The sequence below is a fragment of the Podarcis melisellensis genome, assembly GCF_964234715.1.
Source record: "Podarcis melisellensis genome assembly, chromosome: 11".
In the NCBI taxonomy this organism is placed as follows: domain Eukaryota; kingdom Metazoa; phylum Chordata; class Lepidosauria; order Squamata; family Lacertidae; genus Podarcis; species Podarcis melisellensis.
In genome coordinates this window covers 16,098,440-16,121,779 of record NC_138543.1, presented here as the reverse complement: position 1 = coordinate 16,121,779, position 23,340 = coordinate 16,098,440, and the positions used below count along the sequence as shown (strand labels likewise).

At 43.1% G+C, this 23,340-nt stretch overlaps 1 protein-coding gene and 1 long non-coding RNA gene across 4 annotated transcripts in view; both read right to left on the bottom strand.

The window, feature by feature from the left end:
- Positions 1 to 13,431, bottom strand: part of ZNF608 (zinc finger protein 608) — a gene marked incomplete at its 3' end in the record, with an annotated part of 123,791 nt that extends 110,360 nt beyond the window's left edge. The window contains exons 1-2 of one of the 3 annotated variants that reach the window (XM_081930380.1): positions 13,147 to 13,431; positions 8,931 to 9,966 (exon numbers count right to left, since the gene is read on the bottom strand). In XM_081930380.1, coding sequence (XP_081786506.1) covers positions 8,931 to 9,806 — 876 coding nt within the window. In that variant the 5' untranslated portion in view covers positions 9,807 to 9,966; positions 13,147 to 13,431. Of the gene's footprint in view, positions 1 to 8,930; positions 9,967 to 10,779; positions 12,193 to 13,146 lie in introns of those variants that run through there. The other 2 variants (XM_081930381.1, XM_081930379.1) reach the window with 2 other exon arrangements.
- On the bottom strand, positions 869 to 1,944 carry LOC309380780. Its single transcript, XR_014173137.1, has 2 exons — positions 1,664 to 1,944; positions 869 to 1,321 (listed from the first exon to the last, which is right to left on the bottom strand). It is a non-coding gene; the product is annotated as an uncharacterized lncRNA (long non-coding RNA).
- Positions 13,432 to 23,340: the final 9,909 nt, after the last annotated feature.

Here is a 23,340-nt window from a genome sequence, read left to right as displayed (position 1 = left end):
TCTCAGTTAAAACATCTGGCTAGATCAGATGACAACCTTGAGCTAGGTTAAGAACTTTCAGAACTTAAAGAAGAAAAGTCACTTTATCTGGGAACAGTCCATATATAAATATTGGTCACCTTTTCTTCTTAATGGTGACTGCTCCTGCTGAGGCTGCAGTGAAAAAGCAATTTGGTTCCAGAAATTCATTCCGATTGGGCAGAATAAGTGTTAGAACACTGTGAAAACTGGTAAGATCTATGGATCTCCAAGCATGCACCTCCAGATGGTGGTGACGTCAGGTGTCATCCTGGCGCCCAGACACCTTCACTTCATCACAAGTGGTCGAAAGCCAGGTGCAAAATGCGCCTGGCGAATTTCAAACGCTGTTTTGGGCCAACAGCAAACCTTGTGTTAAGTCTGGTAAACAATCCTCGCTTGCTAGGGAGGAACAGACCACGATCCTGGTCCAGATATCACACTAAGGTGGTTTGCTTAAGCAACTGTGGTGGAGCAAATCGGGTTTGTGTGCACTAGCACACAGCTGGTGCACAGTGTGGTTTATTAAACCTTGGCATATTGTTGCGTGTGAAAGCTGCCAGTATTTCTCCGAATCTGAAATGCTGAGATGTGCTGCTGTCTTTTTACAATGGCCTTGGTTGGTTGCTTTTGGGAACAGAATGCTCTACTAGATGGTTCACTGGCCGCAGGGCTGTGTTTTCCTTCTTTCACCAAATTGGTTTTCAGTACAAGTTCCAAGGGCACAGAGCATCTTCTCTGCGATGGGAACAGCAGATCCCATCTTGAGGCAAACTAATTCTATTGGGAAGGTTGTCATCAAACCCCGGCTTAACATTATCATCATTATTGCCAATGTTACTTCATGATCTTTTAAAAAAGATTTTATTTATAAATTTCAGAAGTTTACAAATTAAATACGCAATATATATTTCCAATTAAAATTCATTTATCGTTTGACTTCCCCTTCATCCCTCCACAGTTTCCCCATATTTTCTAATATTGCTGCATATTCTAATTAATCTATACCCTATCCTTCCTGCTTGTTTTACTGCTGTTCTTCATTCAAACCCTACTTGCGTTTTTACATGTTTACAATAGCTCTTTAGATGGTCCAAGAAAAGTTTCCAATCCTCTTCTTGATATCCAATTTTCATGGTTAAATTTTCCAATTTGGCACATTCCATCAATTTTAACTGCCAATCTTCTTTTGTTGGTACCACCTCATCTCGCCATTTCTGCATATATAGTATTACTCTTGCTGACATTGTGGCATAGAAGAGTAATTTCATCTGCCTTTTGGGAACACCCACCCCAATTTTCCCTAAAAGAAATGCTTCTAGGGTTTTTTGGGAAGTTACTTTAATTGTTTTCTTTACCATCTCCCAACATCTCCACTCTACAAGTCCACCCCACATATGGTAAAATGTACCTTCAACTTCTTCACATTCCCAACAGATACTTAGATTTATACATTTTTCCCAATTTGCTTCATGTCAGATACCATCTATGGATCATTTCCATAAAATTTTCTTCCAGCACATAACATGCTGCGAATTTCAAATTCGGTTTCCACAGTTCCCTCCACAACTCAATCTGGATAATATGTCCCACCATCCCTAGCCCAATGGATCACAGCAGAACATTACAACATGATCAATCTTACATCTTGATTTGTTCTTTTAAAAGGAAAGGAAATCTTGATCAGCTGGCTTGATCACATGCAGCATGAACAGGAGTGCATTAGAAAGCAAAACATGCAGATGCAAAGGAAGGGTAGATGCTAGCAGAATTATTCATCTGGGGTTTTCCAAAGAGGCGCCAAAGAGTTTCCCTCAACGTCCACATTCTTTCACTGCATATTTATGTGCAACCAGGATCCTGAACAATGTCTGTGAATAGGGAATCAGGGAATTAGTCAATGGACTAATTTGTGGTGCAGCACATCCTTTGTATGCAAAAAGTCCCAAGTTTAATCCATTACATCTTCAGATAGACCTGAGAAAGACTTTTGTCTGCAAATGCCTGTCAGTGTGTGGACAATACTGAGCTTGATGGTCTGACTAGGTATAACACAACTTCCCAGAAGATTTGATTCCAATTTGATTCCAATTAAAAAGCTGTAAGCTCAATGAGTTCATAGCATGAGCTATGAACCGGGTGTTCCTATTTCAGCTGACCCTTTAATCACTGGTCTCAGTACCACATCAATGATTAAACCAAACCATGGCTAATAAACCATGGTGTAATTTGAGCGTCAGTCCCTGACCCAGTAACTTAACCATAGTTTAGGGAAGGGTTTCCCAAACTTGGGCCTACAGTTGCTTTTACTACAATTCCCATCATCCCTGATCACTCGTCCTGCTAGCTAGGGACGATAGGAGACGTAGTCCAAAAACAGCTGGAGACCCAAGCTTGGGACACCCTGGTTTAGGGTCATGTGTGAACCAAGCCACTGGGTGGCTAAAGACAAACTGCAATTTCTTAGCCTCAGACCTCCACCTGTAATTTAATAACATTGCCCTCTACTGCATTTATAAGGATTATTGAGATTGATAAATATGAAGTGCTTTGGACACTTAAGAAACTGCTCTATAAATGTATAAGTTGCCATTCTGTATGCGCTGTCACACTGCTTAAAGAATGATATAAGACTTTTATTGCTGCTTATACGTCAGAATTTGTGCATGAGTCTGTTGGCATGGCTCATCAGGGTCCATTATTTAGCAGCTAAGGCAGTGTGCTGGTCTCGCAAGCTGACTCTTTGCTGTAGCCCACATACTCTCTTTCCAGAGAGTATGGATTGAGAAATGGATATGAGAAATGGATTGGTCGGAAGCAAATTCCGACCAATAATAAAAATAAAAATCCATTGCTGTTTCTAGTGTTAAGGGGATCCTTCAAGAATCTTTTGCCTTTCCTGTTACTAAAGCACTTGCTTATGTTAAACAAAATTTTAAAAAAGTGTAAACGTTTCAAGTGGAGTTTTAAGTCAGGAATTCTAAGCAATATTTATTATTTCAAAAACAGATTCAAGAGTGGGAATTAATCTAGATTAATTTTAAATGGAGTATCAGAGTTTGAACCTATATAATATTATGATTTCTGGGTCATACCACCATAGCCCATAAAAGTTTCCAGAGTCTTATCTTCATGAAATTCAAGTACCCTAACCCTTAACCCCTTCAGAAAACAATGTAATTTCCACACATTTTTGTGTGTGTTTTGTTCTCAATGTGGCAACAACTTGGTTCTCACCCAGTTGATGCTTTTAGACTAGATTATAACCATCCAGCTGGCTCATCACATTTCCCAATGCAATGTTATAATGCCTCGTTCCCATTTGCTAAAAACCTATTGCTTCATCTCCAACCCAGTATGTTCATTTCATTATTATTATTTTTAAAAAAAGATGCTCCTGTAAATATCAGGATGTAATTGTTGATATTTAAACAGTGTTCCTCCTTTTCTAACAAAAGGTTCACACGTTTTTTGCAGGCAGAGATATATACTGGAAGATGGGTTTGGGGGCTTAAGTGATTGTTGGAAAAAGTAGCTTTCCAATTATCACAGACCTGCCAGGAAAAGCAGAAATGCATTATGTGTTAATGATCACAACCAGGGGTCCACGCTTAACTCTTTTGTCAGAACTACAGCAGATCCTCCCCGCAGCTTCACCATTAACATGTCTGTTTCCTGTCAGCCTACTCAAGAGATAATGCCATTTATCTCAAGGCAACACAAGACCAGTCATTAGCTTCAATAACAGACCTCAAACAAAGGCAGGAAGATGGGGGGTTTTTTTCAAGGTGCACAGTCTGCAGCCAAGAATCCTATTGCCTAACAGTTCAGAAATTCAGCTTTTGTCTTTCAAATGATTTTCTGCACCTAATGCAACAATTTCAGTTAACTTTCTTAAAGAGTCTGTTTCCTGGAAATTTCAGCGAGCAGCTTTTATCATGTATACCATTAGGTAATTGGTAATAACCTACTAAAATTATCCTTTGGGAATGTTTTCTCCTCCTGCACCTCCCCCTGTTTCCCTTTTTCCCCTCTCTCTTGCCTCTGGGGAGGAGGGAATGGACAGAATAATTCAAGCACTTGCTAAATAATGAGATCTTTGAAAAGCTGGCCCTTGTTGGGCTGCTGGAGCCGATTCCCTGTTCTAAAACTAAGCTTTTCTTAAAAGTATAGAGGTTTGAAATATACGTATGGGCACACATTGTCCCTGGCTTTCTTGGATTCTAGAAATTCACTGCCTTTCTACAAAGTTACAGGTCAATGTTTTAAATAATAATAAAAAAGTGGGGGGAGGGGAATGTTAGCAAATCTCACGTTTGTTCAACTCATGTTTTTTTTTTATATTGCAAACTGGGAACAGATGGTACATTGCGTGTTACTTCAAATCTGGTTATTGAACACCTCTGTGGTTACACAAGAGTTTTGCTTAGCATTTTTAAAATGCGTTTTCATTTATTGGGCTATAAACTGCTTCTTCGCTCAAAAAAGTATTTATATACTCCTAATTAAAGCACGCAAAACGAGCTGAACCTAAACACATCCTAAAATTCCTTTCATTTATTTTACTGGGCATTCATGAAGTTGTTGGTTTTTAAAATATATATATATGGTAAGATTGAGTAATGTCCTGTGTAAAATTTACATGCCCCCCCAAGTGGTTCACAACAACCACATTCCTTTAGATGCTTCGCTTTATGCATGTCTCAGGGCCCATTGTTTCAGTGTTACTTTAACCTTGCAGAGGAATTCAATACAGAATGAATCTGGCCTGAGAGGTCACTGGGTTCATACAGAAAGCTTTCCTTGGCCAAAGGCCACCACCTCTTCACCTAGACCCCGAAAAACGTCGTCACACTACTAGACAGCGCTATAGAGCATTAAGAACCCAGAGCAGCGCTGATTATGAAGCGCCCAAGAGTTATCAATGTTTTCGACAGCTAAATCCCTTATGTAGCTTTCAAAACAGTTTGCTGTCCAGCAACAATGGACTTTGTTCCTTAATTACAACCAGTGACCTTTCTGCCCTTTGCTTCTCCGGGCAGTGAATAAATGGCCCCTAAACAGCAGCATTAGCCGGCATATTAAAACACACACATCTTCATAAACTCATAGGCTAGCGTTTGCACATCACGTTAAAGTTGCTGGTGTGCACAGAGTTTTGCTCCTGGCTCCAATGCGCTTGGAGGGACCAACCCAACCAAGACGCCAAAGAACGTTGTGTTGCCCTAACCTGGGATTTTGGGTTTGCCCACCCAAAAAACAAACTGCAAGCAGTAAGAAGAGAGAAAACTTTGCCTACCACTTGTGATCGCCTGGAGCAGAAAACTTGTGGTTCATTGCTCTAGGAGTGAGAGAGGAGAACTTTGGAGAACTGTACATTAGCTGGTTCAGATTATACCATAGTTTAACATTGACTGTGGTTTAATATGACGTGCGAACCAGGCCATTAAGTCAAAACACATTCTTAAGAAAAACGTGTCAAGTGTCCCATGACGGTACAGAAAATGCGAAAAGCTGGCCACAATAATCAGCCGCTAGCAACTGCATGTTAATAGGCTATGGGTGTGTGTTTTTATACACACACTGTACCAGTTTTGGTAAACGTACACAATGAACAATTACTGCACACACAGCATATAAATCAAATGGGAAGTTCTTGAAGACTACTTAACATTTTCACAGGGTAACAGCAGCAGAAATTGATAAACCCCAATAGAAAGGAGCACCCATGCTGATTAGCAATTTCTGTAACTTCCTACAAAACAGTTGGTATTCGGCAATGATGAAAGGGGCCAGATTTTAACATTCCAAGTCTGACATGAGTATTTGGCCTACCTGTCACAACTAGACACTGAAACCTTTCCCATTGTTTTACTTATTTACACATGTCGGTGGTGTGTTAACCACCCAATGGGCTGAACAAATATGTAACCTCAGACGTTTTTTAAATTCCAAGATACTCACATCTTCTGCCTACACAACAAGGGAGTGGCATCTCTTAAGAGGAAGACACGCATTGGATTCAGTTGGGCGTGATTTTGCGTGACTTTCTGCAGTACAGAAACAGAAGAAGCAAACCTCCAAATAGACTCTTTAAGCAAAACGTTAAAATTAAATAGCAATTATGCCTCTTGGGAATCTGCTCTCGGCTTTTGACGTTGTGGCTGTTGCTTTTTAGAGAGCTAAGCGCCATCACAGACGAGAAGACAAAGGTTTTGAATATTCAGTTATTAATAAATTTGAGAACCTATTTAAAGGGAGATGCCAGTTTAAGTGTGGAAATTGATTCAGCCACCCACTGCTGGAAAATCCATGCCAAGTCCTAAAGGGATGCTATTTGTGTGCTGGTCACGTATCTACTACATCTTTGGACAGAGGAAAGATTCGATTTTAATTTCCCAAATATATCTTCTTCTTTTTCCTATGCTTGGTTATCTTTTTTTAAAAAGAGAGAGAGAAAGGGGAGTAGAAGGAAACAGCACCACAAAGTGCCACATCCTTTTGCAGCAAGGTTTCACATTCAGACACATATTATTTGACTGAAAGGAATTTCTCCCCGAAGTAAAAAAAAACCTGAAGGATGCTTTTAGACAGTAAGCCAACACACCAGTGTGGCAGACAATGGGGCAGCACTGCAGGGCTCTAACAAGTGAAGTCATTAAAGTCAGTTTGAGCCAACAGCAGTGGGTGTTACTGGTAATTCAAACTCCACCGATTCTATAAAGGCAAGTGCTGAAATAAGAAGTGCTCCTTTGGCAAAAGGAGGGAGAGGGGGGGAAAACAGCTCCTCCAGACAGGTTTGTTCCTAGTTTACACATTACCTCATTTACATTACACTGGCTGAAATGTACTTTGCTTGTATATGAATTCATTCCTCATATAATTTCCTGTGTGACTGGAATGAAAAGGAACACACACACAAGGGGGGCGGGTGGGAAGGAGGGAGGGAGGGAGGGAGGAAAACCACACCACTGTCTAATCTCTTGTTGCCATGACAGCAGCCTTTGAGATACTGAAATGTTCAGATTGCCAGCTAAACAAAATTGTTGAATGTGAACATTTGGCTGAAAGATTAAAAGGCTAAGGAGGTTAGGAAAGGGCAGCACCTCCCACATTCCAGCCATCCACTGAATCCAATCAAATGGCTCTGACTCTTTAACCACAAGCATTGTGAAGACTGGATTAGGGCAATTTATCTAGATAGTTAAAGCAGATTAGAGAACTGCAATTTGAAGGCTATTGGCAACAAAAGCAAGTGCCTACTGTACTGAGTTAATAAAAAAAACACACACACAACAACAACACTGGAGCCTGAGATTTTAGGGCAGCTTTCAGAGCACAGCAGAAGCATTTCACTAAGCCAGAACACAGACTGCACTTTATACCTTGGGAAGTCAACCAATCTGGGTCTCTCTCTCCCCCCAAACTCCCCACACATCTGCAGCTAGGAAAGAATTACAGAGACCATTCAGAGCCATGTTTGCAAGCGAAGAAGGAGGACACAACCAGAACTCAACACTCTAAATGAGAGAGAAAAAAGGCTGTGCGGATTACATTGCAGGCAAATGGGATCTTGTCCAAACTGTAATTTGCAAAAAAATAATAATCAAACAGGCATTTGCTACAGTGAGATCATTTTGAGCATGTCTTAGGGATGCAGGGGGGAATTAACAAGCACAGGATTCTCTCGAGAATTATGCGCCGCACAAGGGTCACAGACCTGGCCCAACACAGCCAGTGCTCCTGAACACCTGTACACAACTTTCCTGCACTCAACGCAGAAAGTTCTCCAGCTCTGAAACTTGAAATGGGAATAATGTCTGAATGATTACGTGCAATCATGTCGCCAGCTATTACCCAGCAGGGCTCTTTCTGGAGTGGGGAGCAGGGGTTGGGGGTTGGGGAGGGGTTGTCTTTGTTTAAGCAACCTGTAGAATTAATTTGACTCTTAATTATAAGCCAACAATAGCTCCCTAGATGACAAAGGAACCTTCTGTCCTCTGGATGCAGAACAATCCTTGCTTACACCAAAGGCTGCCCCAGTGAGCAATAACAATAGCCCAGAGAAACCAGTCCCCTCCGCCTCCCTTCACAAAGCAAAGCCATTTATCCTTCGCAGAGAACATCCTTCAGACTTCAGTGGGGAGGGAGAAAAACACACACACATTTTTCAACGACTCAACAAACAGGCAGCTCACATGAAGGAACTCCTTGAGAATGCAGATAAGAGAAGGAGACTGCTGGGCAGAGGACAACATGTTTTCCTATATTTGGAAAAGAGGGTTTTGCACACACAGATCTGGGTACAGCGCGGACCCCCTCCCCCACTGCCCTCCTTCCAAACAGGTTATCCGCACACCGCATGCCTGCTGACAAAGCACTCCTTATGGCAGTTTCTGAATTATGTAGGGCTTTTTGGTAGGAGCAGCAGTGACTCTCCACCTTATTATTCCACCCCCCAAAAAACAAAAATACAATAACTCTTTGGGATTATTCTTCCAACCCATGGCAATAGAAGATTCCAATATCTGCTCTGCATCCTTTGTTGCTGTTGTGGGGGTAGGAATTTCTCGACACCTGGGCAGAAGGGACACCACCACTTTTTTCCCCTTTGAGTGTAGGCGATGAAGAAACCACAACAGATATGCAATTTCAAACAGCAAGATTAACAGACACCAAAGCCCAAACTAATTAAGAACCACAATGCATTGGTATTTTCCCTGGAACAACAACAACAACAAAAATACCCAAACAAACCGCAAACAGGTAAGATTTACTCCAGGGTGCCAAGAGGTGACTGGGGGAAAGCGAGAAGGGGAGTTTGAAATGTTATATGCAAACAGAAGCTGGGCAAGAGTTGTGGGAAGTTTCATCAAACAACAAGGAAGGGGCGGGAAAGCACATGGTCTTACCTTTTCTGTTTTCAGCTTCTTGATTCTCCTGTGGCTGTCCTCCTCCTCCTCTTCTTTCTTTACCATGAGAGAGTTCCCCATTAACCCTGAATCTGGGGCGCTTTTGCTCACATCCCCCACGGCAGAGGCGGCGCAGTTGAAAGGGCTGTTGCTCCCAACCCCACCTCCCTTGGTCCCAAAGCCATACAAGTGCCCAGGGGGAGGTTGGCTCCCATTGTTGTTGTTGTTGTGTCCCTGCTGCAGGTCAACCTGCTTGTCCTTCCTGGATTTCCCTCCATCCTTATCCCGCTTGGAGCCTCTGCTGCCCTGGGCTTTACCTGCCTTCTCCTCTTTATTATTTTTCCCACAGGAAGCAATCGGGCTGCTGCTGCCGTTGTTGTTGCTGCTGCTGGTGTTGTTATTGCCATTTGAGTTGGCGCTCACACTTTGACCCAGCGCTGAATTCATGCCAGCCGCCTCGCCTGAGCGCCCTTGGGCTTCCTGCCTCTTGCCAGCGCTGCTGATTTCAGGAATCCCATACAAGGCAGACGAAGAGAGAGATTTACTAGCATCCTTCGAAGTTTTACTCCTTTTCACTTTTGATTTGCTCGTTTCTTTGTGTGAAGAATTCCCCTGCGGGGCGGGGGGCTGGACGGAAGCAAATTTTAGGCCATCAGCTAAGGCGGAGGTAGAGTTCACCCCACTGGAAGCGAGACCCCCACAATCCTTGGAACTCGAGGAATTATTCATCTCAAATTTCTGTCTGTCCTTCTCCAAATCAGCATCCAAATCGATGATTAAATTCCCAACCCCAATTTCCCAGTCATCACCACTGTCATAAGCATCAACCGTGTTTGGATCCACACCTTTGCCAGCAGCGGAAGTGTTCAATGACATCCTGAATATGAGACCTCTGGAGTAAAAATCAGACGAACTTTCCTTTGGAGATGAGGGGACATTCGTTTATCTCCGTGGGCCTTTTTAAAATGTAATTCTTCTCGCCTTCCTTCCCCAGGTATATTTGGGTAGATACCCTGAAGTCCAGGTCCACCTTTTCCTGCGAGGAAGGGGAAAAGTCGAATATTTCTTGGCTGGGTGTTACCAGAATATAATAAAATTAAAAATATAGAGGCAAGGGAGACAGAAAAGACACTCCATATATTAATTTTAAAGAGGTCTGATAAACTGAAGCCTTTGATAATGAGCATCTTCCCTAGAGTAGCATCCCATCATCCAAGATCACTCTTTAAAACTGGCATGTACCAAAAACAAAAACCACAGCAAAAAACAAAACAAAACCCTTTTAAAGTTGACAGATTTAAATCCACAAAAAAAATACCAAGCAGTGAATGTGATTCTGGATCACTTAGGCACAAAGAGAGAGAGAGCAGCTTCCCTCCCAAAATGCATTCCAAAAATTTTGTTATTTTAAACCAGCCCCCTTCAAGTTTTGTGACTTTTCTCTAGATTAGATTATCTTGTTTCTGTGAGGGGGGCGGGGACGGAGGAGGTTACTGACACACACAAAAAGAGCCAATGAAAGTGCATATTCATTTTAGCCTTTTTTTGTTTACCTGAGGGAAGGTGAATGCACCATTTCTGTTTAAAATGCACAGAAGATAACATTTCTAAAAGTGGTCCTAATGTCGTCTTAGGTCACCCACGGCTCCATCTGTTAAATATAGTATTACTGACTGTACAGGAAACTGATTAAGACATACACTTTAAATGATCTACTTCCAAGGCGGCCTCTAACCGCAAATGAGTGTGTGTTTGACACAGCTCAGCTAAAATTATTTTCAAAGGAATCTGCCCATTTCCAATGGCTGAGTGTCCAAATATTTACATACATATTACGTACATTGCTTACCTTTAATCCTTTATCATTTTTTTTATTTAAAAAAAAATTAAGCCAGCAAATCAAAATTCTCTCCTCACTGGTCTCAGCAAAAAAGTCAGTTCCCCCATTTCATTTTGCTTAAAAAAGCGAGTGATCACGTAGAAGAAACCAAAGTAACATTTCTGCCAGAGTAATCGTCGAGGAACATATACATATTTCCACTTTGGCAATGAGGGGGAAAACAGAGGTCCTTCCCCCCCCCCCCGCACACACACACAAAACTACCACCACCTTTTATTTGGAGATTTGGTGTTTTTTTCCCCCTCCTTAAAATATTTGGTTGCTCACAACTTCACAGGCTTGCAAGGTAGCATTTCACATTCACAACATCGGAAGCCCCCAGGAAAAAAAGAAAAAAGAAAAATCCTTTTCTCCCCTCCCTTGCTGGAGCAAAGCACCAAGATGATGTGATTGTAGCAAAAAAAAATAAAAATTTAAAAGGTTGAAAATTGTTTTCCTCCAACTTCACATCCCGTCTTCAGTTCCAGATTCTGCTGCCATTCTGATCAGTAAGTAATAATCCCATGAAGGAAAACCTACAGGCGTCCGGGCTGTTACAAGGCAGAATGTGCTAACATCGGGGAAAATTAGTGAAAGAGAGGGAGGGGGGCAGAGAGAGGACTGAAAATCTGGGCTGGATTCCGCCTGTTAGTCGGGAAGTGGCATTTCCCCCCCCCCCTCTCCCGTCCTGACAGATCTGACTTCTTGAACTAACTTGAGGGGGAAAGAGGGAGGGAGAAAGAGAAAGAGAGAGAGAGAGAGAGAGAGAGAGAGAGAGAGAGAGAGAGAGAGAGAGAGAGAAGGAAGGGGGGAGGGAAAGAGAGGAAAAGGGAGGGAATAAAAGCAGAGCCTGATAAACCAGTTATCAGAAGATTTGGTGGGAGTGCAGATGGAAAGGGAGCCTTTGCACACACAAAAAAGGAAGCAAAATATTCCCACCATTTAAAGTTTAAAGGGGGTGGGGAATCGGATTGCAATTGCTTTTCAGGGTTTGGGTGTTTGCAGGCGTGAGTAAGTCATGTGGTGGGTAATTCAGTAATTAAGAGTCCAGAGATATAAAAATGGGCGACCTTGTTTTCAGGACAGAGGGTGGTTTTTCCCCCCTCTCTCTTTTTCAGAATCGTTCCAGCAAACCCTGGTTCATCGTTTTCATTTATTCCCCTCCTCCGCCTCCTCCTCGCCTTGGCTGGGTATTTTTTAATTAGCTGGCGCTTGGAAAGCTAAAAGCTGTAATGAATTGCGGAGAGATTGGAAAAGCGGAGCGTTGCATGTATGTTCGGGGAGGGGGAAGGGTGGAAAAAATAGAGAGAGAGAGAGGCAGGCGAGAAAGAAAGAAGGAAGGAAAGAACGCAGCAGGCAAGGAGGAGGAGGAGGGCGCGGGAGAACGGGGGATGGGCGAGGGAGAAGGAGCCACCAACCACCTAAAAGGAGCGATTTTGTTACAGTTCAAGCTTTTCACATCACGTGAGGATCAAGGGCTCAATTGGTCGTCGTGAGAACAAAAAAAAAAAAGAGGGGGGGTTGACAACCGTATCAAGAAAATACTGATCTGGTCTTTAAAAAGGAAAGAAATGCGGTAGGGGGTTTGGAAATAAGGTCGATTTTTCTCTGCCTTTCCCTCGAGGGCTGGCACAGCTTCCAGGTACGAAGCCCAAAATTGCTGCAAGGATAGGGAGGGTCCTTTGCAAGGCGATCTATTTTTATTTCATTGTAATAAAATGCCAGCGCAACGAACCACTTCGCGGATCTCTACCGGGCCGTGGCAGTTTTGGGGGGTTGCGTTTATTTGCTTTTTTGCACGGGAGGAGGTGGGAAGAAAGAGGCTGTTCTTTGACTCGCACACTGCGCCAAAAGCACACGGGCTGCCCGGGTTTTAAGCATTGCAAACATTTGTTCCAATGTGACAGAAGGACATTTCCCCCTCCCTCCAAAAAAGAGCTTGTTCTGTATTTTAACAGAAGCTCTCCCCGATCTTCTTTTTTTCTTTGGAGGGGGGAAGGTGTGAATAACAGGAAAGGTCCATAATGATGTCAATTTTTTCTCTCCCTATTTGGTCAGTAACACCCACCCCCTCCAAGAAAAAAGGTAATATATTTAAAACGCGACCCCTCCCTTCCAGTGCACGTTAAGGATGATTTGTGCGTCGTTTTCAGCCGTCTCCTAAATATTCCTCACCGTGATCGTGGATTTTTATTTCTAAGCCCGAATACACCAGGTTGCACACATTGCTTAACACTCACTCCCCTTTCATATGGAAATATATAAATATATATCCGTATATGTTTCTATATATCCCCTCTAAAGTGCTATCGAGAGACACCACGCAGCCGTACTTACGGTCTGTATTGAATCGAGTTGACCTTTTCCTTCTACAACTGCATTGAGTGTGTTTTTGTTGCAGCCGATTTTTATGTTGGGAGGAAAAAAACATTTAAAAAAAAGAAGAGAAAGAGGCTAGATTTCTTCAACAAGATTTATGGGTTTTGGTTTTTTGTTGTTGTGTTTGTTGGAAGAAAACAGCACCAGATGTCATGGACCTTTCAAATAAAAAAGAGGATTTTTTTAAAAAAATTAAAAAAATAAAAATCCCTGCAAAACACACAGCCTCTCGCCATGCACACATGCACACTGCACAAACCAGCTCAGCTGCAAACAGCGAGCAGCAGAAATCAGAACTGCAGAGAGTGTGAAGCAAAGCATAGACTCTGTACCTGAAAAGGGACTTTTCTTTGTTCCCAATGCCCTTTCCCATCCGCCCAATCAGAGGCCAGCTTTTATGAAACCGGGCTCTCTGATTGGACAGCTGCTCCTCTCGGCTGCCGGAGGGGGGGGTGAGAAATGCACGCGCGCGCTCACACACACACACAGCATAGAAAAAGCCTTGTATTTTGCAATCGCCCGGCTGCGCTGGGAGCTCCACTTCGCAGCCTCCTGCTACAGCAAGATACAAATCATGTTTCCCATTTCAATTACGGCATTAGCCTATACATTTTATTTAAATTAAAGGAGCAGCAAAGCGGGTGAGGAGAAGCGCAAGCCGCGTCTCCTGCAGGGAAGCAAGAGGGAGACTCCTCCACTCATTTGTGTGTGTGTGTTGTTGCTGCTGCTGCTGCTGTTTGCAAAACCACAACTAATGGCTTCCCTATGTGATTTTTTTTTTCCCAAGGAGCCATTGAAAATCTCGTCTCATTTCTCCGAATGGCCCCTCGCTGAATCTTTGCAACAACACGGCGCTGCCTGCGGGTCTTCTTTTAATAATAATAATAATAAATAATAATAATACAGATAAAGGCTTTTGAGCGACGCTTGCAAAAGGGCAGAGACCCTGTCCCCTTCCCCCACCCGCATTCAGCCCAATCGCCCTTTCTCATCCTCCCCCTCCCCCCCATATTTTATATTCTGCACATTTTTACAATATGACTTAAGTAGGACAGTTCGATATTTATTGCGCAAAGGAGCTGTAACCCTTTTGCTTCCAGCTTGCTGATTTACTGCCGCGAGCACCGAACTGGAATAGCAAAAAAAAAAAAGCACTTAACGACCACGTGAACATATCAGTGAGAATACAATTATTTTCCAGCTACCCCGCCCCCACCGCCCATCACTCCGCTTAACCTCCTTCCAGCGACTGCAGCTCATCAACAATTGCATTTTGCTTTGCGTTGAGAGCCAACCACGGATGCATTGAAACAGCAGCGCCTTCCAATATCAGGAAACTGGAGAGAGAGAGACTGCATTTGCAGAGCCCTTCCCCCATCCTCGTTGTACAGAATGCCTTCTTTTACTGCAGCAGCCTAAAGGACTGCTGGCTTGAGCAGAGGTGGGGGGAAAAGAAACATGCCATAATTAAAATGCCTGATTATTGGGAGGTAGTTCTGTGGCCATTCATTAGAAACCATTAAGCATATACATGCTAGTTAATACTAATCATTGTTTCATCAGGCACAGCAGATTCCTTTTGCAGCTCGCTGCAAAGGTTTTGTTTTGGGTTTTCCCCCCGCTCTGAACATCTAACTGGTGGGAACCAAGATTGCATTTCTTAAAAAAGGAATATTTGAGCAGATAAGAAGACAATTTTATCCAAAAGTTAAAGCATGAAATTTGCAATGTACTGCTCAAAATGATAAATGGATTGAGCCCTGCTGCTACATTAAGTGTTTCCATCGGGACATCACAAGGGCGCTCAGTGTAAAAATTTGTGGATGAGTAAACGTTACATGAGCCTCCTCATTCTGAAAAGAAAACATTGGCCTGACTAAAGATTGCTTTTGACTAAGGCTACTGCCTTGAGTTACTTTGCATGCTCATAAATCCTATTGACTTCAAAAGGCTTATAAGTGTGCAGAACATGGGCATTTAGTATTACTGGCCACATTCGCTTATCCAAACCTTACATTTCCCCCCTTTCCATTCAAAAGCTTAATCAAGCTTAATCTGCCACAAACATATTGTTGCATTATCCCTTGTGGTTAAAACTTCTGCACTATTGTTAGAATCTTGTTAAAAACTAATTTGATTTTTTTTTTGTGATCAGTCCTCGCTCATGAATATTTCTCAGCCAACTGTTGGTTTAAAATGTGCTGATTACAACCCATGCCATGTCTGCCAATTAAGGACAGTCCTTAACCAATACAGTGGTACCTCGGGTTACATACACTTCAGGTTACATATGCTTCAGATTACAGACTCCGCTAACCCAGAAATAGTACCTCAGGTTAAGAACTTTGATTCAGGATGAGAACAGAAATTGCGCAGCAGCGGCACGGCAGCAGTGGGAGCCCCCAATAGCTAAAGTGATGCTTCAGGTTAAGAACAGTTTCAGGTTAAGAACGGACCTCCGAAATGAATTAAGTACATAACCAGAGGTACCACTGTACATGCCTTTATTTTAAAGTCATTTTTCTCTGGTCAAGAAACACAGTGACTTAAGATTGGCTTTGCAAATGAGCTTTAGCTTTTATGCGCATTTTTATTTAGCTTGGCCTGTTCTGTGCCTGAGGAGTATGACGCTTTTGGCCCAAGTTAAAGTGCAATTTTGCATATTGTAACCTTATATGAGTGGCCTAGGCCAGGGGTCAGCAACTTAAGGCCCATGGGCCAGAAGCGGTCCAAAGAAGAAGAAGAAGAAGAAGAAGAAGAAGAGTTTAGATTTGATATCCCTCTTTATCACTACCCTAAGGAGTCTCAAAGCGGCTAACATTCTCCTTTACTTTCCCTTCCTCCCCCACAACAAACACGGTGAGGTGAGTGGGGCTGAGATACTTCAGAGAAGTGTGACTAGCCCAAGGTCACCCAGCAGCTGCATGTGGAGGAGCGGAGATGCGAACCCGGTTCACCAGATTACTAGACTACCGCTCTTAACCACCACACCACACTGGCTCTCACTCGGTTCTATTCAGCGCACAGAGGCCATTTAACTGGCCCACCAGCCACCCCAGAACCAAGCCGCCTGTGTGGCGAGTCCCCGCGTGCTGCGCTAAACCAGTAAAGCGCGGCACAGGGACTCTCTTCCGCGGCTCTTGAAATCGCTTCTGAGCATGCCCAGATGCCAGAAATCACACCTGTGCATGTCTGCGGTGCCGAAAATCGCTTCTTTGCATGCCCAGATGCCAAGAATCATTTCTGCACAGGCACGATTTTTGGCATCTAGGCATGTGCAGAAGCGATTTCTGGCGCCACAGATATGCGCAGATGCAATTTCCAGCATCACACTGCACCGGTCCAGCCCACAGAGGATCTCCGTGGGAGTGATCCAGTAAGCCTTGCCAACCCCTGGCCTAGGGACTCTCTCCAAACCACCCTCCCGCTACAGCTACAGCCGCCTTGAGTATTTTTGCCAGGGTGAAATTTGTGCTTGAACTCCGATGATGCCTTTTGCTTGACTGGATGAAGGAAAGTATGTGTGTGAAGAGAGAACGCATATAGGTCTAATGCCCTACCCTCCAACATTTCTCTGATGAAAATAGGGACGTTCTATTATACATCAAGAAGCTTATCCTGCCTTTGATCTCGCTGCAAACATAGACATCATGGGCACATCTACATCAGTCACCTTGAACCCAATGCAACCTCTCCACTGAACCTACCTCACAGGATTGTTGTAAAGAAAAAATGTGTGAGGGAAGGGATCATGTGCGACATCTCCCACAGATAAGTGGAATGGAATAAAAATTTAGTGGTAAGCTGCCTTAAGTCCCTATCAAGGGAAAAGGTGGGATATAATAATAATAATAATAATAATAATAATAATAATAATAATAATAATGGAAACCATGAGAATGATCAGGAACATAGGTAGAGGTAAAGGGATCCCTGACCATTACGTCCAGTCATGGCCGACTCTGGGGTTGCGGCGCTCATCTCGCTTTATTGGCCGAGGGAGCCAATACAGCTTCTGGGTCATGTGGCCAGCATGACTAAGCCGCTTCTGGCGAATCAGAGCAGCGCACGGAAACGCCGTTTACCTTCCCGCCGGAGTGGTACCTATTTATCTACTTTCACTTGGACATGCTTTAGAACTGCTAGGTTGGCAGGAGCAGGGACAGAACAACGGAAGCTCACCCTGTTGCGGGGATTCGAACCGCTGACCTTCTGATCGGCAAGTCCTAGGCTCTGTGGTTTAACCCACAGCGCCACCCGCGTCCCTGGTTCAGGAACATACAGAGAGTAAATCCTATTGAATTGAATGGGACTTAGTTCTGAGTAAAAATGCTTAGGATTGCAGTTTTTACACAGTTATCTGGGAGTAAGCTCTATTGAATACTGTGGGGCTTACTTCTTCATAGACAGTGTAAGGCTCCATTTACAATGAAGGAATAAACACTCCACGTGTTTCCTTAGAAATGTATGGCTGCTGAAGGATTGCAGTTATAGAATTTAGTGGCGACCTTTTCCTTCAAAATTCTAGGAAGGGCTTTGTACGCCAGCTTCACCATTTCCTTGATTTGGTCCAGGTATTTTATTTTCAGTATAAGCTCCGTTTTCACAACTACACACCACTTTTAATTGTTCTCTGAGACATGGAGGGGAGGATAATAGGAAAACCAGGACCAAATCAGAAACTAGCATAGCTTCTGTAATTCCGGGAGCGTCCCAAGAAAATTGGGACAATTCCCTACACAAGGTGTCACTACCAAACAGGTTTTTTCCTTAGTTTCTGCCTGCCTCACTTCATTAGATGGATGAACCTGATCACCACCAGATCTTCTGATGAAGATCTGAAGGACCAGGCAGGAATAAACAGTAGAAGGTGATTCTTCAGGTAGTTTTAGGAAGAACTGAAATACTCGGTTCTAGTCCTCTTCAGACGTCATTGTTAGCATAGCATTTCAGTGCACAAGCGCCACACATTACACAGTGGGCTACACATGTATGAATTAAAATTCATGCATTGGCTCACAGACCTGTTGGCTGGTGGTGGACTGAGAAGAGGAGAAGACAAGAGTAAATTTTATGTTGGGAAGTTCCCAAGCTTGGGACGCACTTCTTTGAGCAGTTTAAACAACTGTACTGTCGCGAAACTTACCGGGAAAATAAGAAATCAAGATAGCAAACTTTTTATAAAAGAGTGGAAATGGTTTATTGAATATTTACAAACAAATTGTAAACAGATAAGAGCATGGGCAGGATTATTGTAATAACCTGCAGTTTTATAAGAGCGAACATTGAAAGTAGATGAATAAATGATATAATTTGGAATCTGCAAAAAATATTTTTAAAAATAATTTAAGTAACCACAGAATGAAAGGGAAAGGAAGCTGAGTTTTGAAATGTTAACATTTGTATAATTATTGAAATGTGTAAAATTGATAATCAATAAAAAATATTTTAAAAAAATAAACAACTGTGCTGTTTGCCTCTCTACAAATGGATTGTTTCCTGGGAGCGAGAAGATGAATTCTTTAGAAGAGTTCTGTTTATAGCTGCGCAGTTTCAATGTAAATAAAGTCTGTTGTGTCATCTCTTCAGAGATCCTCCCACACAGAGAATTTCAGAGTGTACTGCACATTGCTAACAAAACCAAATGCTTGCAAAGTGGGTGTTACCCAGGCAGCAGAGGCTACCATTTGAGAAACGCAGAGCACTGTAAACATTAATCATAAACTCAAGTTCTGTGCATTGCAAACTATTTCTGAATGGCTTTGTGGTGGTAGTTTTTAGGCTTAGTTTTGGAAACAATGCATTTGGCAAAAAAACCATGGGAAAACACACCATGCCCCATTGATTTCACTGTGATTCACTCCCAACTGAGTGTACATAGGATTATATCCTTACAGTATAATCCAATGTGTGTTTTCTTGAAGGTAACTTGAGTTTTCACTGGATTGTTCCCAAATGAATGTAAGATTTCAGCTCCAATCCAGTGACTAAGACTGCAGTTCCAACCCCACTAACATGGGGATAAGCCCCATTGAATCCATTAGGACTTACTTTTGAGTAGAGATGGTTAGGATGTCCTGTCGCCATACAGCCCAGGGCAACTTCCCGGCAAGATATGGGGGGACTGAGCCAGTCCGGGGGGGGGGGGGGACTGTAGAGGCTTTGAGTCCATAGAGTTGGTGTGTCTGGTTAGGTTTGTGTTTTAAGACTGTGAACTATGAGCCCCAACCAATTTGCAACATGGAGTAGTTACACTGGTCTATAAGACTTCCGTAAGGATTGGAGAAACAATATATGCCAGGTGTGAATTTATTATTATTAGAATCATTTCACATCATGGTCATTGGAGCAGATTATATCATTGGCAGCTCTTGGCGTGTGAAGGTCCCCAAGCCACCCCTGAAATAATTCACAAATCACATGTAATTTTTGTTTAAGGTTTTTTGCACCATTTTGGCCACAACTTTATTAAAATACAAAATCTGTGAGCGGTTGCTTAGACATTGGTTATGAATATCTGTCCCCCCACCTGAGACAGAACTGACTTTCCAAACTCCATCGGAAGGCAGTGAAGGGAAAACAATGTTGGGGGTCAGTTGAGCTGAGCGACAGTCCCTCAGCGCTCACCCAACCAGCTCCCCAAGGCTTGCTGGCCCTGGTCCCATTTCAGGGATTGGACGAAATCGTGGCAAGCCCCAGGATTCCTTTAACGGAATTCCCTTCCAGCACCATTGGAGGGGCAGGCACAGCCTACCCTGACCCCTCCACCACCAATTTTTATGACCAATGCCTAACCGCAACCTTACAAGTTGTGACGAATTGCTAAGTAGTAGGCAAAAACCAAATGGCACCAGTCAGTCAGCCAAATGGACAAAATTCCTACTAGGCCCCTGCCCCAACAGCAGACGACCCCATGACAGGCATAGCAAGGTCAACCAGAACACAGGGCGGGTGGGCGGGCGGGTGATCCGATGCACTATGCAAAAGAGAAAGCAAAAGCAGTGTGCCCCAATATTTAAAGCCTATGGTCCCACCCACCCAATTTGCTACATGCAATTTGCCCCAGTAACCCGGTAAGTCAATCGTTGTGCCAGGCAATAACCATTAACCTGCCTGGCAACAGAGGGCTGGCTTGGCGGCCCACACTGTGACACATGCTCTCATTTTAGGGAGAGCATTCTTTGTCTGACGAATGTTTGCCGAAGCAACATTCAGACCAAATTTTCTGTGGTGACATCAGCATCCCGGTCTACTACCAAAGACGTTTCAGCTACAACGGCACGTGTGTCAACACATTTCATACATCTACACAGTTCTAATCATGCTTTCGCATGCAACTCCAGAGCCTGTTTATTCCCTCTCATTAGCCACAAACACTTGGCCCATACATTAACGAGAAAAGCAAAATTAAGGTAGTTGGGTGTTTATTTCCCTTGGGGGGGGGGGACTTCTTGAACTAACATAGGCCTCTGTTGGATTTTCCTTTTTTTATAAACAATATATATTTTACTTATTTGGTTAATAGCTCCGATTTTTCAAAACCGACCTCTGTTTAGACACGTTTCACTTTAGGCCGTTTCATGTCTGCAAAATTACAGTCATTTGCGCATTATTATTACAGTGAGTGGGAGACAGATTGTATTTAACGCTGGGTGGGGGGGAAGGGTTATTATGGGAAGTGATCTGCTACGGTCAGCACATAAATTCAGCCTGAAGAAAATTGCTTCTGAATAGTTAGTCTGTTAGCTCGCCAAGGAATGGTCACTGGGTGAGATTGCAAACATGCTGCTCCTCTATGAGTATTATACAATCCTAATGTTACAGAAGGATAGTCCACTGAACAAATGTTTTTGTAACTGAAACTGACAGGGGTGAAATAGCATCACTCCACCCCACCACATTCAGAAAGTATTTAATGGAAATGTGTAGATGGTGTTTCTTTTTTTCCTTGAAAAAAGAAGAAGCCTACTTTAATAGCTGTGGGTTTTGAACGGCGCTGTTTTCTAAAAGGTGCAATTACCCAGAGCATATTAGCAGGGGCATGTAGTTACTGCATATTTAGCTAGCAACTGAATTGAATTGAATTGAATTGAATTGAATCTTTGAATTGATCTTTATTAGCTAGCAACATGTTGTTAATAAAACATAGATGGCTGTCTCTGCTCCTTTTATTCAGGGGGGGAGGGGAAGTGTCCAGATGCGACCTGTATGGTTGCAACTGGGTGGCTGTGATCTTCGTCTTCATGCTTTAATGCGGCTGTTGCATTGAGGGATAACAATGCTGAACTGACGGGCATTGATTACCACTCCCAAAATAAAAATGGTAATTGAAATCAGTTGGTCGTGAAAGGACTTCCTTTACTAACTAGGTACTATTATCAATAATATCAAATAATGGATAATAACTGATAAGAGTGCTTCTGTTCCATATTTCCATTCCGCAGTTGCTGTAAAAAGCAGTCTTCCTCAACCAAGTCTCTCCCAAGATGTTTTAAGTACAGTGGTACCTTGGTTCCTGAACTTAATTCATTCTGGGAGTCCGTTTGAAATGTTCGAAAACCAAGTCATGGTTTCCGATTGGCTGCAGGAGCTTCTTTTATTGTCTTTTTAGCTGTTGGGAGCCACCCAGAGTGGCTGGGGAAATAATAATAATCATCATCATTATTATCATTATCATTATTATTATATAGAGTTGGAAAGGGATCCAAGGGTCATCTAGTCCAACCGCCTGCAGTGCAGGAATTCTGCCCACAGCCATCCCTGGGTGGGATGAAACCACCACTTTCTGGTTCACAAACAGATGCACTGACCTATTCTGCTACAGGGCCATCCTTGGTTTTCTTGTTGGTTCTTCCATCTATTCTCAGGGAGGCGGGGGGAATGAGTTTTTATTTTATTTTATGGAATGGTATTGCAATCTTGACAGGTGTGAATCGTTCTCGGCTCGTCTTTCTTCGTGCGATTTCAGAATCTACCGTAACATGTCAGATAGACGTAGATATCACCACTTTTACTCTCAGCCATTTTATCACTCCATTTATTTATTTTTAAATAAATCTTCTCATTAGCACTAAAATACATTTTTGGTCTATTTTAAAAGTATTTAAATATTTGCACAACAGCACTTAAATGGAAGAGTGTTATAGCACTAATTAAACAACTTGCTTTAATTTTTGATAACACCTCTCTGGCCTCTGCAATTTCGACAACATGCTTCCCCCCTAATGAAACCACACCTGGCTTAAGCGCTTTCTTTTTTGACATTCCGTTTTGACAGTAATCGGGCAACCACACGTAAATGCTAATTACATTATGGGATTTGGGCGTCCACCATGGCTATTTTGCGACTGGTGGTGTGGATGGCAAGGTGTACGTAAGCAGCATTAGGAGTCCTCTGTCTTGAAGCATGTGGGACGTGGGTGGCACTGTGGGTTAAACCACAGAGCCTAGGACTTGCCAATCAGAAGGTCGGCGGTTCAAATCCCCGCAACGGGGTGAGCTTCCATTGCTCGGTCCCTGCTCCTGCCCACCTAGCGGTTCGAAAGCACAAAGTGCAAGTAGATAAATAGGTACCACTCTGGCGGGAAGGTAAATGGCGTTTCCATGCGCTGCTCTGGTTCACCAGAAGCGGCTTACTCATGCTGGCCACATGACCCGGAAGCCGTCTGCAGACAAACGCAGGCTCCCTCGGCCTATAGAGCGAAATGAGCACCCAACCCCAGAGTCATCCACGTCTGGACCTAATGGTCAGAGGTCCCTTTACCTTTACCTAGGTGTTACAAAAATGGGCAACATGGATGGGCAGTGGGGAGAAACCTGCGAACTCCAACCCTGTTTTCATGGTGTCCCGCAAGTTGGAAGGTGATTGTTTGCATCAGCGAGCTCCCTGCCTCCATGGAGGCTCAGTCTAGTCAGGATTGCTAAAGAGCTGAAGCCATGGTTTGTTGTTGGCCTGTGGATTCTTGTTAGGGAGAAATAAACCATAACATTGAGTTCAGACATGCCACTAGGTTCTTCCCTTCCTGATTCGTTTATCTGCTCACACGAAGGAAGGAGCAGCTGGTCTGTGCACACAAGGAGGACTTATTAAGCCAAGGTACTTGGGTTCTTGTTACATGTGAATGTAACCATTGTGTGGCAAGTGAACCATTG